The sequence below is a fragment of the Mandrillus leucophaeus genome, unplaced genomic scaffold (genome assembly GCF_000951045.1).
Source record: "Mandrillus leucophaeus isolate KB7577 unplaced genomic scaffold, Mleu.le_1.0 Scaffold595, whole genome shotgun sequence".
Lineage (NCBI taxonomy): Eukaryota > Metazoa > Chordata > Mammalia > Primates > Cercopithecidae > Mandrillus > Mandrillus leucophaeus.
The window spans coordinates 112,825-130,102 of record NW_012106419.1 but is presented as its reverse complement, the minus strand read 5'-3'; the positions used below and the strand labels follow the sequence as shown (position 1 = coordinate 130,102).

At 45.9% G+C, this 17,278-nt stretch overlaps 1 protein-coding gene across 1 annotated transcript; it reads left to right on the top strand.

Moving 5' to 3' along the window:
* The first annotated feature begins 2,308 nt into the window (after nucleotides 1-2,308).
* On the top strand, nucleotides 2,309-17,077 carry SLC25A38 (solute carrier family 25, member 38). The gene is made up of 7 exons (XM_011999461.1): nucleotides 2,309-3,030; nucleotides 8,812-8,933; nucleotides 9,846-9,930; nucleotides 10,871-11,050; nucleotides 11,284-11,452; nucleotides 13,836-14,002; nucleotides 16,159-17,077. Exons 1-7 carry the CDS (start codon nucleotides 2,962-2,964, stop codon nucleotides 16,279-16,281), a joined length of 915 nt encoding a protein of 304 aa, XP_011854851.1. The 5' UTR covers nucleotides 2,309-2,961; the 3' UTR covers nucleotides 16,282-17,077.
* The last annotated feature ends 201 nt before the right edge of the window (nucleotides 17,078-17,278 follow it).

The following is a 17,278-nucleotide window of genomic DNA, read 5'->3' as shown; positions in this document are numbered from 1 at the left end:
TTTTAAAAAAATTCACTCCAACCTTACCATTAAGTAAGTACTACTCCAAAATCCCCACTCATCTGCCAATGGGTGATGCTTTTTCCCCATGATCATTATATATCTCTGCATCCCCACAAACATCCAGGGGAGGAGATGTGGGAAAAGAAGGGCCTGTGGGCTTTAGAGTTATGAGTAAGCATGGCAGGAGCAGATACAGAGGAGGGAAATCTGCCAGCTGCCACCCTTGAAAGCTAGCCCATTTCTTCTGAGCCCACAGCCAAGCAGGCATACCTGGAAGGGTGAGGGAGTGGAGGGCCGGCTTTCACTCTAGATCCCACCTGTGTTCCCACACCCAGAGTGGCCAAGAGCAGTCTCTAAAATACGCCAACCCATGATATCTCAAAAGTAGGAATTCTTGTCTTATGGAATCAGTGAAGCAGGGACTGGTGTCGGGGTGGAATTAAGTCTTCCTTTAAAAAGAAGTTTCAGTGCACAGTTATCAACATCAACATTGTACAAAGAAAATGAGCCTTGCAGTTTAGAACAAAGGGTAGCAAAGTATTCAATCACCAGGCAGGTTTATAATTTTGTTTTGTTTTGTTTTGTTTTTTGAGATGGAGTCTCGCTCTGTCGTCCAGGCTGGAGTGCAGTGGTGGACCTCAGCTCACTGAAAGCTCCACCTCCCAGGTTCACGCCATTCTCCTGCCTCAGCCTCCTCAGTAGCTGGGACTACAGGCGCCCGCCACCACATCTGGCTAATTTTTTGTATTTTTAGTAGAGACAGGGTTTCACCGTGTTAGCCAGGATAGTCTCACTCTCCTGACCTCATGATCCGCCCGCCTTGCCTCGGGCTCCCAAAGTGCTGGGATTACAGGCATGAGCCACCGTGCTCATGCCGTGTGAATTTTTTTTTTTTTTTTTTAATGTTTATACTTTCCTTAATACTCTCTGGGAATAATCTCCTCTGGGACCCCTTTCTTGCCTGTTCTATGTACCTCAGCAGCACAGGAATGAAGCCTCAAAAAATATTATCTTGCTCCCTAAGTCATCAGTTTCTTTTCTGATCTAGTTCTTGGGTAATGAATGAATGTGGAAAGTAGTGAAGGTTGCCATGAAAAGCTTGGACTTTATTCTGCAGATTACCAGGGTCACTGAAAGTGTATGCCTGCATTTTCAACAGGAGTGTCAGGATCCCAGCAGTAATGCTTTTCCATGGATCAGCCAGACAGGCATAATGGAAAGTTGGGAGACCAAAAAAGCCATTGACAGATTCCAGGTGAGCAATAAACCAGAATTTTAACCAACTAGACCAGCGCTGTCCTACGGTGAAGGGGTGGCCTGCCCCTCCACACCTGTGGGTGTTTCTCGTTAGGTGGAAGGAGAGACTTGAGAAAAGAAATAAGACACAGAGACAAAGTATAGAGAAAAAAAAGCGCCAACCAAGGGGACCGGCGCTCAGCTTACAGAGGACCCACGCTGGCACCGGTCTCTGAGTTCCCTTAGTATTTATAGATAATTATCTTTACCATCTTAAAGATAAGGGAGTGGCAGGACAATAGGATCGTTCTTAGGGAGGAAATCAGCAGTAAGACATAAGAACAAGGATCTCTGTGACATCAATAAGTTTGAAGGAAAATCCTGTGCCTTGAGATAAACCTTTTAACAGCATTGTTTCATCCTATCACATGGGGATAAACTTTGGACAAAACCTAGCTTTTCTAGGAACAAAGACACACCCTGCACACCCAAAATCCATTAAACCTTGAGTTACCACAGCACATGTCTCTTGCAAGGACAAGGTTGGGGGTAGGGTCACAGATTAACAGCATCTCAAATACAGAACAAAATGGAGTCTCTTATGTCTACTTCTTTCTATATAGACACAGTAACAGGCTGATATCTTTCTTTTCCCCACACTACGGAAATGTAATGGGAGCCATGTGTTAAAGTTTAAATGTTTTACTAGCCACATTTAAAAAGAACACGTGAAGTTATTATTATTTGTTTTACAGACGGGGGCCTTGCTTTGTTGCCCATGCTGGTCTCGAACTCCTTGGCTCCCTCAAGCAATCCTCCAGACTAGGCCTCACAAAGTGCTGAGATACAGGCCTGGGCCACTGCCCCCTGCCTGAAGTTAATTTTAATAATATATTTCATATAACCCGATATATCCAAAATATAATTTCAACATATAAAAATTGAGATTTTACCTCACCAGTCTTAGATATCCAGCGTGTGGTTTATGCATACAGTACATATCAATTCCTACACTAAATTTTCAGCATTTAAAGGGAAATATGGTCCTGAAAAGAAAACAAAAGCCTGTTTAAGGAGAAAGCATTCCACACTACTTCGGTTTTTAACATAAAATAATTAAAATTAATGTATCAATTAATAAATCAATAGCCCCCGTTGGCTAGTGGCTGCCTTACTGGGTAGACCAAGTCTGGATTGTAAATACATTCAGATGTTCCAAGCAAAAGCAAAGTTCCCCGCGGACGCCCCATTAAGCTCTGGGTTCAGGGAAGCGCGGACCCTGCAGTTCTGGGCGTTTTCACCAGGTAGCGCTCAGAACGCCCTCACGTGACGAGCGTCCCACCCGGAAGCGAAATCTCCTCTTCTACAGAGTTCCTCCCGCGCTTCCTCCATCCGCGGATACACAGAACCTCATCTCCTCCGGTGCTGAAGCCTGCGGCGGGGCAGGATGGGCAGGAGAGCAGAGCCGGGGAGTGTGCGGCGCCGGTGAAGAGCGGCGCGTAATTCCCGCGGCGGGATTGTTCCGCGCCCGCAGCTCCTGGACTAGCAAGCTCTGAACCCCGGCGGCTGCGTGCTTACAGGCGCAGACGTAAGAGAGCCCTCGGCTTAAAGCGCTTCGCCGGGCTAGCGCCATCCCCTCGCCTTCTTCAAGGCCTCCAGGGCTGGGCCCAAGCTCCCGTCGACGGCACCCTGGGCCCAGAGCACTCGCGGGCCCCATCGCCAATGATTCAGAACTCACGTCAGTCGCTGCTGCAACCCCAAGATGTCGGAGACACGGTGGAAACGCTTATGGTGAGGGCACTGCGGGGAAGGGCAGGGGTCCGAACCACGAGCTCTGGCAGGAGAATTCGGGGCTTTACTAAGCCTCGGCGACCCTTTTCCGCGCCCCAAGGTGCGCTCAGGGTTGAGGATGGGGCAGGAGAGGAGTTTTGACTAATGGGATTGAGAAGGGGGCGGGGAGTGAGGAGAGGCCAGGAGCTGCGGGCCAGCCAGGCGCTGCAGGGCCGATGTCCCGGTAGAGGGAGGAATTGCCGAGGCCTAGGCGGGGCGCGTGCCGGGGAGTGTGTCCGCGCGGCCCCCACAAGGTGCGAGTAGGCTGCCAGGAGTGGCGGAGGTGGGAGGGCACCCGGGCAGATTTGGGACCGTCACAAGGCCTGGTAATAGCGCTGAAGCTGAGAAGCCGTTGATGCCGCCGCAAGCTGCCCGGTATGGCTGTGCTCCCGCAGGCCGCAGCGCTAATACCTGCCGGCCAGGCGTGGCGGCACCTCTGAGGGCCAACTTTCCGGTCCGTTGGGACGGCGCGTGGTCACCTGGCGACCCCACGGTTCCTCCGGCGTTCGATTGGTCGCCGTGGCCGGGCCGCCGGGCCGCTATTGGTGGAGGCGGAGGCGGGGCTGGCGGAGTGGTTGCCTGGTGGGTGGAGTCGGGGTGCAGCCCGGCCTTAGACGCTGAAGGCCTGGGGCCCAGGCAGAAGCCGCGGCTCTCCCTCTGAGGTCTTGCGCCCGAGGTAGGGGCAAAATGCGACTTTTTTATTTTTTTTATTTTTTTTATTTTTTTTTATCCTTAAAGGCGGAGACGGCGGCAGTGGCGACTTAACGTTGACGTCTTTGAAAACCTGCTTATCTTTTTCAGGGCTCTCCAGCCCTCGCCTCCAGAAGTGAACTGGACTTAGGATACTTTTATCAGGGCAGTAGGAATTGCTTGTGGATCCAGTTCGCACTCTTATGTGCTACTTATTTCCTTTGTGTGCGTATTATTGTTTTTGCCCTCTTCTTTCTCCCCTTAAAAAGAAACTACTTTTTTATTTGCCTTGAATATCCTTGAGGTGTTGTGGGGTTTTTTTGTTTTTTTGAGACGGAGTCCTGCCCTGTCGCCCAGGCTGGAGTGCAGTGGCGCCATCTCGGCTCAACTGCAACCTCTGACTCCCGGGTTCAAGCATTTCTCCTGTCTCAGTCTCCCAAGTTGCTGGGATTAGAGGCGTGAGCCACCACGCCTCGCTAATTTTTGTATTTTTAGTAGAGGGGGTGATGTTGGCCAGGCTGGTCTTGAACTGCTTACCTCGAGTGATCCTCCCGCCTCGGTCTCTCAAAGTGCTAGGATTACAAGTGTGAGCCACCGCGCCCGGCCTTGAGCTACTTTTTGAAAATTAAGTTTACTTGCAAAGGATGTGTGCCATTCACCATTGACAAAAATCTTAAGACCATTCAATATTACCTGTTGGAATGGTTTTTGTTGTTGTTGTTGTCTTGTCTTGTTTTTGCCTATTAGAGGTTGATCTGTACTGCTAGTATAAATAACATCTGCTCTGTGCTAATGGACTTGGAAAAGTACAAAGTAACATGTCTAATCACTGTGCTGTGAAATAAAAGATGTTAGGAAGATATTTCCTGCAATCAAGGGTGGGAAGGTGAAGGACAGCAGCAAATTTGTTTTAAAACAAATTCCACACAACACCTGTGTGAGCACTGGGGCAGCAGCCCCTAGAAGAACTGCCCAGAAACTGTAACTGCAGGTCATTCCTATGGCCTTGTTGGAGCAAGAGGCCTGGAGAGAGGTGGAGGAGATTAACCTATCCTGGGATGAGCCATGCAGGACCCACCGAGCCCTATCCTGTGGGATTGCGCTCAAAGGGAGAGCTTTAGGTTTCCTGTTAGGTGGCAAGATTCATTCTGTTGTCACTGCTGAACACCTACTGTGCACCAGGCTCCAAGGTCAGTTCTTGAGATATCACCATGAACAAGACAGGCAGGAGTTGTGACCATTCTGTCTTGGACACACAGTCATAAGGGAGCTGGGGACAGGTGCTGCTGCAGAAGCTGGAAGGAGAGGCACTGAACTTGGACGTGGGGGAGTTGGGGAGCTAGAGGGGAGCTAGGGCATAACTACATGTCAGTTTTCAGAGGTGAAAGTAAGGTGGAGTCCTCCAGTATGGCTGCAGAGTGTGTTAGTGGGAAGGTGAGAACATAGGCCAAAACAAAACAGTAAGCAGGAGCCCTGTGATACATGAAAGGCCTTGCAACCAGCAGTTTGGACTTTATCCTGAGAGGAATATGAACCAATTAAAGGGTGTTGGTTTGGTTGGGCTTTTTAAAATTATAATTCAATGAGTATTAATGACAAATTTGTGGGATACTCTGTAGCTCCTAATACGTTTGTCATTACTTGTATTTTTATTCCATCTTTTGTTTTTTTTTTTTTTTTTTGGTCTTGTTTTTAAGCTAGTAACTTCAGATTTCACAAAACATTATCTTTCATTGAAGGGTTTTATTCCTGAAAGCAGTGTGATCAAATTTGCAGTATTAAAAGCTGACTCAGGCTGGGCACAGTGACTCACACCTGTAATGCTAACACTTTGGGAGGCAGAGGTGGGCAGATTGCTTGAGTCCAGGAGTTTGAGACCAGCCTGTGCAACATAGCGAAACCCCATCTCTACAAAAAATTAGCTGGGCATGGTGACACACACCCATAGTCCCAGCTGTTCGTGAGGCTGAGGTGGGAGGATCACCTGAGCCTGAGAGGTCATGGTTGGCAGTGAGCCATGATTGTGCCACTACACTCCAGCCTAAGCATCAGAGCAATACTTTGTCTCTAAATAAGTAAATAAATAATTAAACAAAAGATGACTCTGGCTGCAGGGTAAAGAGTGGATTAGAGGGGTCATATAGATGACAAATGAGTAAAAAAGTAATGGCAGTCACCAAGGCAGGAGATAACAGGGTTCTCAGCTGGAATGGATTGGTGGATTTGAGAGCTGTTTTGGAGGTAGAGTGAGCAAGTGTGGAGAGGCCAAGTCCAAGGATAGTGCTCAGGTTTCTGGCTGGGTGGCTCGAGAAATGGCAGGGCATTCACTGGGACAGGGCACCTTGAAGGAGGAGCTGGTTGGAGGTGTGGGAGAAAAGTTCAGGTTTGGAAGTGTCATCTGAGGTGGCCGTGGGACATCTGAGTAAGTGACTGTGTCAGACTGAGCTCCAGTGAGAGGTTGAGAGTGTGGAGGGGGGTGGAAATGGAACCCCTGGAAGTGGATAAAGAGCCATGGAAGTATGGTTCATTTAAGGGAGAGGCCAGAGAAGTGGGAGGAAAACCAGGACAGTATTAATCTCTGAAGCCAAAGGAAGAGAGCATTGCAAGGAGGGAGTGATGGTGAATAGTGGAATGCCCTGAGTGGCCTAAGTGTCCTGGATTTTCACTTTAGACTGGGTGGTATGGTGAAAAGAGTATGAACTTTAAGTCCTGGCCAGTGGCTTCAATCCCTGTGACATAGGACACATTTGTAACTTCTGTGAGCTCCAGTTTAATCTGTAAAACGAGTTTAAAATACCTAGCTCATAAGATGCTATGAGATTTTGAGGTAGTGTCTATAGATGCCTTGCCCAGTGCTACTCTGGGAGTAGAGTTGAGGGTGGGTTGGCATAGTTGAGGTTGGAGACTGCTGCAGAGGTCATTAGGATGGATCAGTGGAGGCCAGACTGGGAAGACTGAGGGCTTGGTCAGTGGGACTTGGTCATGAAGCAGCAGGCTGGTGAGTTTTATGTGTCTCTGAGGTTTCCAACCTGGATTCCTGGAGTATCCCCGTGTGGACTGGAGAAGAGGCAAGTGCAGAAGAACTGTTGACCAGGTTTCCATTTTGGACATGTTGAATTTGAGATGCCTGTGGGCCATTTGAGGGAAAACAAGGAGACATTAGCAGAGTCCGGGGAGAGGCTGACCTGGGCTGGTGATGTGGGCGTAACTAGCATGTGTGTGAAGCCTGGGTATGGGTGAGGTTACTCTGAAAGGAGATAAGAGGAGCAGTCCTATGTGAAGGGCAGGCCAAGGAGGAGAAGGAGAGAGAAACCAGAAACTGCGAGGAGAGGCACTCAGCCATATGGCATGTACCAGAGAGGCCAAGTAAGATAAGGACAGGGACAGGAATGGGGTCCTGGGGTGCAGCAGGTGCTTGGTGAGCCCTCAGAGGCTGTGTTAGTGGAGGAGATTTAGCTGGATAGCAAACCGGGGGGGGGCTGCGGAGGGACTGGCACAGAGCAAGTGGAGATGGTGTAGCATCAGGCTGGAAAGATGGACGCTTTGGAGCCTGTTGCCTGGCAGAAGAGGAGATGCCAGTGGGAGCGAGAGGCCCAGTGTGTGAAGAAACGGGGCTTATTAATGCCACAAAGTCTTGGGAGAGACTAGAAACACAGAACTCATAGGAATATTGGTTGGCAGAACAGCAGGACACCTCTTGGGGAGAGGGAGTCGATGTGGATACAGACTTGCTGAAATATGCACACCTTACTTGGTTTTACCTGTTGTCTTATCAGACTACCCTTTGGTACTTCAGAAGTTATTGGATCGTGGTTGTAAACTCCAGTTTTTAATGACCTGACTTAGTTCCCCCCACCCTCTGCCTCCAACAGTCTTATGAGGAATTCCAGTTATAACTGGCGCCTTTGGTGGAATTTGAGATGCACTCTCTTCTCTGTTAAGCAAATACCGCAGATTACACACATTTCAGTTTCAGGTAAATAGTTATGTGATGTGTATAATGGAAACTTTATATATATTCATCTTAATGTTTTAGGGCCACAAAGTATCATTTATTTAAAAATAATAGTGCAGATGCCACTTAATAAAGGAAGTCTTTGGGGATGAATTTGCCAAGCATTTTCGGAGAAGATAGCTATTTATTTATTTATTTATTTATTTTAGGGAAGGGGAAGTAAGGGGAAGAAGGTCACTGGTTGGATTTTAAGTACTTTTTCACAGTCATTTGTGATACTACTGGGTTCTAGGGGTCTACAAAGAGGATGCTGTCCTGTAATGGTAACGCCGGTGCTGGAAGCTGCGTCTCCTGGAACATGCAGCTCCTGGAACCCGCTTAAGGGAGATGCATTTAGTCTTTGAAGGAGTTCCACCCTTCCAGGTGGTGTCTGTAGATTAGCCAGTGTGTATGATGATTCATGGGTTGAAGGAGAGGCAGCAAAGCCAGGAGAGGCTACTGGTCTGTAGGACTGTGTGATCTGTGTAGGGCCCAGTGAGCTGGATGGTTTAAGAGAAGGGGAAAGTTTTAAATGAAGGAAATACTAGGTTCTACAGGAAGTGGCACTTAATTTTACACAGTGGTTGAGCTTAAGGTTTCATTTGCTTTGGCTTGGTCCTATAAATTGTTTTGGTCCTATAAATACCTATAGGTCTTACAGCGAAGGGAGCCTGCACATCATCAGTTCAAAGTGAAAGCACTACATTCAATTGACTTTGCTTTTGCAAACATAGGGAGATGACCAGTAACTTTTTGAGTCAGAAGAAATAGGGAAGAGCGGTCAGTGGCATGGAAATAGTTTTACTCCCACTGAGCAATATGTGTATCAGCAATACTAAGACCAGAGATACCTCTTGCAGCCTACAGTGTCCTCAACAACGTTCCAGTATTTTAAATTTCTGGCTATACTTTTCCCTTCTCCGAGGTATGAAGAAAACATGAAGCACCACCAGGTAAGTTTCAAAGAGACCATTATAAAGGAATTCGCTGATCAGGTGTGGAGAAAGGTGAGGCTCACACAGGCAGAGCTACTGACACAATATTGTCTTGTCCTGCAGTTACATCCAGTGATCAAGGCTTTCCTGTGTGGCTCCATCAGTGGGACCTGTTCTACCCTCCTTTTCCAACCTCTGGATCTCCTTAAAACACGCCTGCAAACCCTCCAGCCCTCAGATCATGGGTAGGCCCTGCATTTCATTGGGGGAGCTGATTTCAGCAACTTCTCAGACACAGGAATATCTCTACTGTGTTAAGTCAACTTCCATTTTGTTGGATGTTCAGAGAGAAACACAGGCCATGCCCAATCATATGTTCTCTGAATTGTTTTTATATTTGACATTTCTTTTTAATTAAATGGGGTCCTTTCCTGAGCAGCTTCCTGGAATCTGCCTCAGTGACATTTACACTTCATTGTGTTAGCTTGTGTTATTGTGTTATAACTAGATTGCCTGGCATTAGAGTAGCAGGGGATTTTCTGGAAATAACATCAGTATTATCTGGGTTTTTTTGTTTGTTTTTGTTTGGTTTCTGAGGCAGAGTCTCGCTCTGTTGCCCAGGTTGGAGTACAGTGGTGCAATCTCGGCTCACTGCAACCTCTGCCTCACAGGTTCAAGTGATTCTCCTGCCTCAGTCTCCCAAGTAGCTGGGATTGAGGTGCTCACCACCATACCCAGCTAATTTTTATATTTTTGGTAGAGATGGGGTTTTGCCATGTTGGCCAGGCTGGTCTCAAACTTCTGGCCTCGAGTGATCTGCCCACTTCAGCCTTCCAAAGTGCTGAGATTATAGGCATGAGCCACTGCACCCAGCCTGTATTGTCTGTTTTGTGCCTGGATATTGAGCTCTGTGCTGTGGGAAGTATGCAAAATGTACATAAAAAAAGGAGGTAATCCCACTCCTTGCAGTATAAATGGATAAGCAAATATGTGTGTGCCAACCTATGAACACATAGAGTATCTCCAAGGTGCACTGTAGAGATTGTTAAGTGTCCTAAAAATGAATCTATAAAGGAAGTCTTTGAGTGGGAAATTGTTTTATGAGGAAGTGATCTGAGTGATTTTTTCCTTCCTGTCTCCATTTTGTCTGCTTTCAGGTCTAGACGTGTTGGGATGTTGGCTGTACTCTTGAAGGTGGTTCGCACGGAGAGTCTTTTGGGCCTTTGGAAAGGAATGTCCCCTGTAAGCTGCCATCTGGATCTAGGTTCTCTTGCACCCACTCCTTGATAACCAGCCATTTCTCATCCACCTTACCAGCTCTTAAGAATATATGAGAGTCAGAAGTGGTGGGAGTACCTACGTGATCTTCCTGCCCATCTCTCATACTACCACTAACTTCAGTTTGAAGGCTCAGGGATATGTTGCATCTGCACATTATGCTTAGATGTGATTTATTAGGGCAGCATAGTCTCTACAGCAGAGGTACCTAATGTCCCACCTGTCAGAATGCCCTTGCCCTAATCGCTTCAGTAAAAGTGGGATGGTACCTCCACACCAGCATTTATTTGCTCAAAGGCTTTTTCTGGCCTTAGGGACCCACATCAAGGAATTAGTGCCCAGCCCAAACCCAAATCAGAAATCTATATACTGATTTCTCTATTATCCCAGTAGTGTACTTCAGAATAATTTTGTGTTTTGTTTTCAAGAGTATAGGCCAGTTATATAACTCACTGTGGGTTTCTTTGCAGTTTCTTTGTGATTAGATTTAGTTCTACATTTTTAGCAAGGAGATCACAGAAGTGATATTGATTTCCTAACCCAAAGCAGTGTGTATTTCCAAACCCACAGAGTCCTCAACCACTGAAAGACGAGAGTTGGTGTTTAAAATCCCATGTCCCTCCCCGCTCAGTTGGAGGAGTAACTCTGAGGTGTGTTCTACACTGATTCCCAGAGTTCCTCAGTGGGATTTAGTTGCCCATAGAAGCAACTGGCTTTATAACATCCTTTATTGACTGCCTTCTCTCCTGTCTTATGTCCCCCACTTCCCTATTGGTGTTCCTTCCACACCTTAAACAAAGTACTTACATGCGAATCATCTTGGGGTCTTTTGGGAAAACCCAGCTAAGACAATACTTAAAGTGTTTGGTCTTTGATTTTCTTTTCTTTCTGACCTTCTCTGCAGTCCATTGTGAGATGTGTCCCTGGCGTTGGAATCTACTTTGGCACTCTCTACTCTTTGAAGCAGTATTTCTTGCGAGGCCATCCCCCAACCGCCCTGGAGTCGATCATGCTGGGGGTGGGCTCTCGCTCTGTTGCAGGGGTCTGTATGTCACCTATCACGGTAATCAAGACGCGCTATGAGGTAAGTTCAGACTGCTTTAGGGCCTCAGGATAGTTCAGCTTAGCCATTGGGCTCCTGGGGAGTGACCACCAATGTCAACTCCTGATTTGTAATCTAACATACACTCTGATGTGGTCAGCCAAGCCATATGTGAATTAGAGCCCACAGTAATGCCCCATAACCTGCAGTCTGCTTGTTCAGTGCTCAAATGGAGCGCCTCCATGTGAGTCACTGGTTCTGTGCTCTCTTTGCAGAGTGGGAAATATGGCTATGAGAGTATCTACGCTGCCCTGAGGAGCATCTATCGCAGCGAGGGGCACCGGGGCCTCTTCAGTGGCCTGACAGCAACTCTCCTTCGAGATGCGCCCTTTTCAGGAATCTACCTGATGTTTTACAACCAGACCAAAAACATAGTGCCCCATGGTAGGGATAAAGCAAGGTGTGGGAAAGAGCTATCCTTGAGCTATCAGATCCTCACCGTTTTCTCTGGGATATGGGACTATGTGTTTCTCTTAGCAGAGTGTTAGGAACTGAGCCGTATCATGATTGTGTCAGGAACTGGGATGCAAAGGTGGATATGACAAACTTGATCCCTGCCGTTTGGAGTTTACATCCTATTAAGGCACACAGTATTTACACCACTATAATTTGGGGGGTGAAGATAGGGTGGGTGGGAAGGAAATAAAGCATGCTTTGCAGAGTTTCTGCAACAATATTTCCCATATTTGATCTTAAGATTGCTGGGTCCCATCCAAGGCCTCTTAGATGAGAAACCTTGGGGTACAACCTAGGAATCTGTATTTTTCAAGAAGCACTTGATGTGATTCTTCTTAAAGTCTGGGAAACAGTAGTAAGTTAGGAGTTTGAAGAAAAATAATATTTTCATCTCCCTTGCTGTGTTCCCAGTTAACATAGTTTTGAGCCCTCCATTTAGGTAGAGAGGAAGGTGCCAAACTTCAGTCACTGGGGGAGGCCCACCCCACCCCACTCCACCAGTTAGGTCAGGTTGGGCTAGACATGAACAAAATTGGTGGACAGTAAACATCGACCCAAGTAGAACAAGGTATTGCTAGAAACACATCCATAGAATGAACCTGCATACAATAAAGTGTCTATGGATAATTTGAGCAAGGAATTGCAACCAAGGTCCTTTAATTAGGAATGCCAGAATGCCCGCCATCATGACGTGGTAACCAGTTACAGCTGGAGTGCCTTGGGAGATTTGCTGCTTCTACCCAGGCACCAGAAGGTGTAACCCTGCAGGTCAGAGCCTTATTTTGTGACAGAAAATTAAGGCGATAAGGAAGCATAGATGGGCAATTTTTAACTTCTCAATCCATCTTTAAAAATTTCTGAGGCCCATCACTCAAAATCAGAATATCAGAATACGGACTGTAGGTTAAAGAATTGGGCCACATGCCTGTAAATCCCAGCACTTTGGGAGGCCGAGGTGGGCAGATCTCTTGAGGTCAGGAGTTCGAGACCAGCCTGGCCAACGTGGCGAAACCTGGTCTCTACTAAAAATACAAAAATTAGCTGGGCATGGGTGGCACATGCCTGTAATGCCAGCTGCTTGGGAGGCTGAGGCACGAGAATCACTTGAGCCTGGGAGGTGGAGGTTGCGGTGAGCTGAGATCACACCACTGCACTCCAGCACCGCAGCCTGGGTGACAAAGCGAGACTCCGTTTCAAAAAAAAAAAAAAATCGATCTGGTATTTGGAAATAAACTTGCAAAAATAGCCACAAGAATAGTACAATGTACATATTTTTTTCCTGCCCTTTGAGGGTAAGTTGGAAACGTGATGCCCTTTTACTTTTGAGTACTGCAGTGTCTATTTCCTACGAATAAGGACATCCTGTCATATAACCATCTTAGGAAACTCAGGAAGTTTAACCTAGATAACTTTTTTTTTTTTTTTGAGACAGAGTCTTGCCCTGTCACTCAGGCTGGAGTGCAGCAATGTGATCTTGGTTCACTGCAATCTCCTCCTCCCTGGTGCAAGTGATTCCTGTGCCTCAACCTCTGGAGTAGCTGGGATTACAGGTGCATGCCACCATGCCTGGCTAATTTTGTATTTTTAGTAGAGACAGGGTTGCACCATATTGCCCAGGCTGGTCTTGAACTCCCAGGCTCAAGTGATCCACCCGCCTCGGCCTCCCAAAGTGTTGGGATTACAGGCATGTGGCCCAATTCTTTAACCTACAGTCCGTATTCTCATTTCTCTTTAATTGTCCCAATAATGTACTTCGTAGTAATCCTGTGTTTTATTTTCAAGAGTATAGGCCAGTTGCATACCTCATTGTGGGTTTATCTGCAATTTCTTCTTGATTAGATTTTTAGCAAGAGGACCACATAAGCGATGTTGTATCCTCATTGCCTTGTATCGGGAGAGTCGTAACATCAATTTGACCTATTATGAGTGATAGTAACACTTTATCACTTGGATAAGATACTGACAGGTATCTTCCCGGAAAAGTCACCTGTTTTTCCCATTGTAATGTCTAAGTATCTTTGTGGGAAGATAACTTTGAATCTGTATAAACATCCTTTTTCCCACGTTTTAAAATCAGTCAATGATTCTTGCCTGAGTCAATTATTGTGATGGTGGTTTGAAAAAAGTGCTTTTCTAACTCCATCATTCCATCTACATAAATTTACTAGTTGCACCTTTAAATTTTCAATCTGTAGCCTTATTTGAATCCAGACCTTTCTTGGTTTGGGGAAGAATTAATGGGCAACTTGCACTGACCTTTATCTGATTAATGTAAGATCCATAACCACATGTTACCTTTGTTCTATTTCAGACCAGGTGGCTGCAACCCTTATTCCTATTACAAATTTCAGCTGTGGGATATTTGCTGGTATTCTGGCCTCACTGGTAACTCAACCTGCAGATGTTATCAAAACTCATATGCAGCTTTACCCACTGAAGTTTCAATGGATTGGTCAAGCAGTGACACTTATTTTCAAAGTAAGACTACAGAATAAGTACTGGTTCTTGTGGTGGTTAAGGATCTCTTTCTAGAGCAGTAGTTCTTACCCTTCACTCACATTAAAATTGCCTAGAGAGCTTTAAAAAGTCCCCATGCCCAGGTTAAAATCTAGGCCAACTATATCAGAATGTCTAGGGGCATAAAACCCCAGCATATTTTTTCTTCTTTTTTTAATGTTTCCCAGTGATTTTAATATGTATGTTTTAAGGTTGAGAACCACAAAACTGATGTTTTTTTGAGGGGCAGAGACATTTACATTAGGAACACCTGTGATATTTGTTAAACATTGCAGATTGCTGAACTCTACCCCAGACTTACTGAATCAGGAAATCGGGGTGAAATTAGTACTCTAATTGAGGACCTAGAGTACCTAGGGTAAAGTACTATTTAGTCAGAGGGTAAAAAAAACCACACAAACACATTGTTTTATTCTAGCAGTTTGCTCTAATATACAGGTGTCCAGCCCTTTGACTTCCCGGGGCCACATTGGAAGAAGAATTGTCTTGGGCCACACATAAAATACACTAACACTAATGATAACTAATGAGCTAAAGAAAAAATGTCACCAAAAAAATCTTAGAATGTTTTAAGAAAGTTTACGAATTTGTGTTGGGCTGCATTCCAAGCTGTCCTGGGCCACATGCGACCTGTGGGCTGCGGGTTGAACAAGCTTGCTCTAATATAAATGGACAAATGGTATTATTGAAGATAAAAAGTATGGTAGAGGCTGGGTACGGTGGCTCATGCTGGTAATCCCAGCATTTTGGGAGGCTGAAGCAGAAGGATCCCTCGAGCCTAGGAGTTCAAAACCAGCATGGGCAATGTAAGGAAACCCTATTTAAATTTTTTAAAAAAATTACAGTAGCTGTATACTATCCATAAGCCACTGGGTTGGCTCTTTTAGAACATGTGTACATGTGTTGTTATCACAAAGCAGATATTCTTGCTAAAGGTAAATGTGAATTTGTGTGTTTTTTTTTTTTTTGTTTTTTTTTTTTTTGAGATGGAGTCTGGCTCTGTCGCCCAGGCTGGAGTGCAGTGGCCGGATCTCAGCTCAAGCTCCGCCTCCTGGGTTTACGCCATTCTCCTGCCTCAGCCTCCCGAGTAGCTGGGACTACAGGTGCCCGCCACCTCACCCGGCTAGTTTCTTTTTTGTATTTTTTAGTAGAGACGGGGTTTCACCGTGTTCACCAGGATGGTCTCAATCTCCTGACCTCGTGATCCGCCCGTCTCGGCCTCCCAAAGTGTGTGTTCTTATCTCTATATCTAAAATCATAAAGTTTTAAAATAATATTTTCTATGTGAAATTTCAAATCAACCCAGATTATGAGGGAGGAGGAAGGGGCATTTTTTCTTTAATTCATATGAAGACAGGGCCACCAAGAGCACACAGTGAATTACAAAAGGATACTCCCTTCTGATAGACAAATGACAAGAAGGCACCTTTTCCTTCAGCCTGGATCCAGGATCGCGGGCTTGGCAAGCAGGTTTCTGCCTGGATTTCATTTTCTACTTGGGGCTTAGTGCTTCTGTACAGTATACAAACTGCATAAGTACACAGCAACCCTGCATAAAGATTTTCAGCTAAGAAATTCCCCTAGAGCAGGCCTAAAAAGGTAAGCCCAGCAACTACAAAAAAAAAAAAAAAAAAAAGGCTTCTGGCCAGGTGCGGTAGCGCACGCCTGTAATCCTAGCACTTTGGGAGGTTTAGGTGGGCAGATTACAAGGTCAGTAGTTTGAGACCAGCCTGGCCAATATGGTGAAAACCCCATCTCAACTAAAAATACAAAAATTAGCCGGGCGTGGTGGTAGGCGCCTGTAGTCCCAGCTACTCGGAAGGCTGAGGTAGGAGAATTGCTTGAACCCAGGAGACAGAGGTTGCAGTGAGCTGAGTTCACGCCACTGCACTCCAGCCTGGGTGACAGAGCAAGACTCTGTCTCAAAAAAAAAAAAAGAAAAAACACTCTTAAGTTCTTTGGTTGTGTTCTTGGACCCATTATTCTTACTTTGGGCATAAAGTTTAGAAACTAAGTCTTAAACATGGGGTAACAGAGACCCTCACTCTGATACCAAGTGGATAATTAATTGTATTGCTACTTCGCTTCCAGAGTTTTGACATTTATTTTCACCACAGGACTATGGACTACGTGGCTTCTTCCAAGGTGGCATCCCCCGAGCCCTCCGCAGAACTCTAATGGCAGCAATGGCGTGGACAGTGTATGAAGAGATGATGGCCAAGATGGGCCTGAAGTCCTGACCAACAGAGGACTGGGAAAGGGTGAAATCTATTGCCCTGCTTGGTTTCTGCCAAGGGCTGCTGCTGCTGCTTACTATTCTGCAGTAAGATGACGTCCTACCTGGAAAGCGAGGCAGAAATTGTGTTGCCTTTGCCTTCGGTAATCCCTTTAAGGAGAAAATATATGGACCTGATTTGAGCCTTCAGAATCTCCAAAAGAGATGTCACCAATACATAGAGCACACTGGGGTGTTAGGAGAGACCTCTGCATACCCTGAGAGGCTACTTGGAAAGGCATTTTCCCAGGAGAGCTCTGTTAGGTGGCTGCACTTCAGCCCTGCACCTACACCACAGTGTCTCCTTGGGTATGTTCTTGGGCAAGGAATCTCAAAGCCAGAGAAGCTGTAAGCTGCCTGCCGGGCCTGAGGAGCTCCAGCCAGGGAAGACTGGATGTGAGGAGACGAGTCACTGTCACCAGGTCACAGAATGACTGAGGTGATGGTAGGATGAGAGGAACAGATGCCCTTCTTTAATTGGTTCTCAATCAACTTCTCAGAGGCTCTGGAGAATGGGACAGTGGCTTTCTAGCCTCTGAATGTCCAGATAAAATTTTTTGGTCTTGGCCCCTGTACTGTTTTACCTCTAAATTCTGGCATTTTTTTTTCCCTGCAATTAAAGTGTTTTACTTTATTTATTGAACTTTATCATTGAAAGCTGTTTGGAAAACCTAAAAGGTGTTGTCACAGTTCTTTTTTCTTTACCTGTGCCTTGTAAAAATGGACTGAACCCTTTTCTAAAATAAAATAGTTCTAGGGTGGCTGGTTCTTGACCTATGTAGGTCCCTGAAACCTAATTTCTTTTAAGAAAAAAACAGCTTTACTGAATTATACGACCACTACTATAAATCACTTTAAGAACATTTTTATTCCCCAAACAGATCTCTCATGCCATTTGTAATTAATCCTCATTCCCAGCCTCAGGCCGCCACTAATAGGCTTTCTGTCTTCATAAATTTGCC

Coding starts and splice junctions, on each gene's coding strand:
- SLC25A38 (XM_011999461.1), top strand. CDS start 2,962: ATGATTCAGAACTCACGTCAGTCGCTGCTGCAACCCCAAGATGTCGGA. Junction 9,931..10,870: donor TTTGGAAAGGAATGTCCCCT/GTAAGCTGCCAT, acceptor CCTTCTCTGCAG/TCCATTGTGAGATGTGTCCC. Junction 11,051..11,283: donor TAATCAAGACGCGCTATGAG/GTAAGTTCAGAC, acceptor CTCTCTTTGCAG/AGTGGGAAATATGGCTATGA.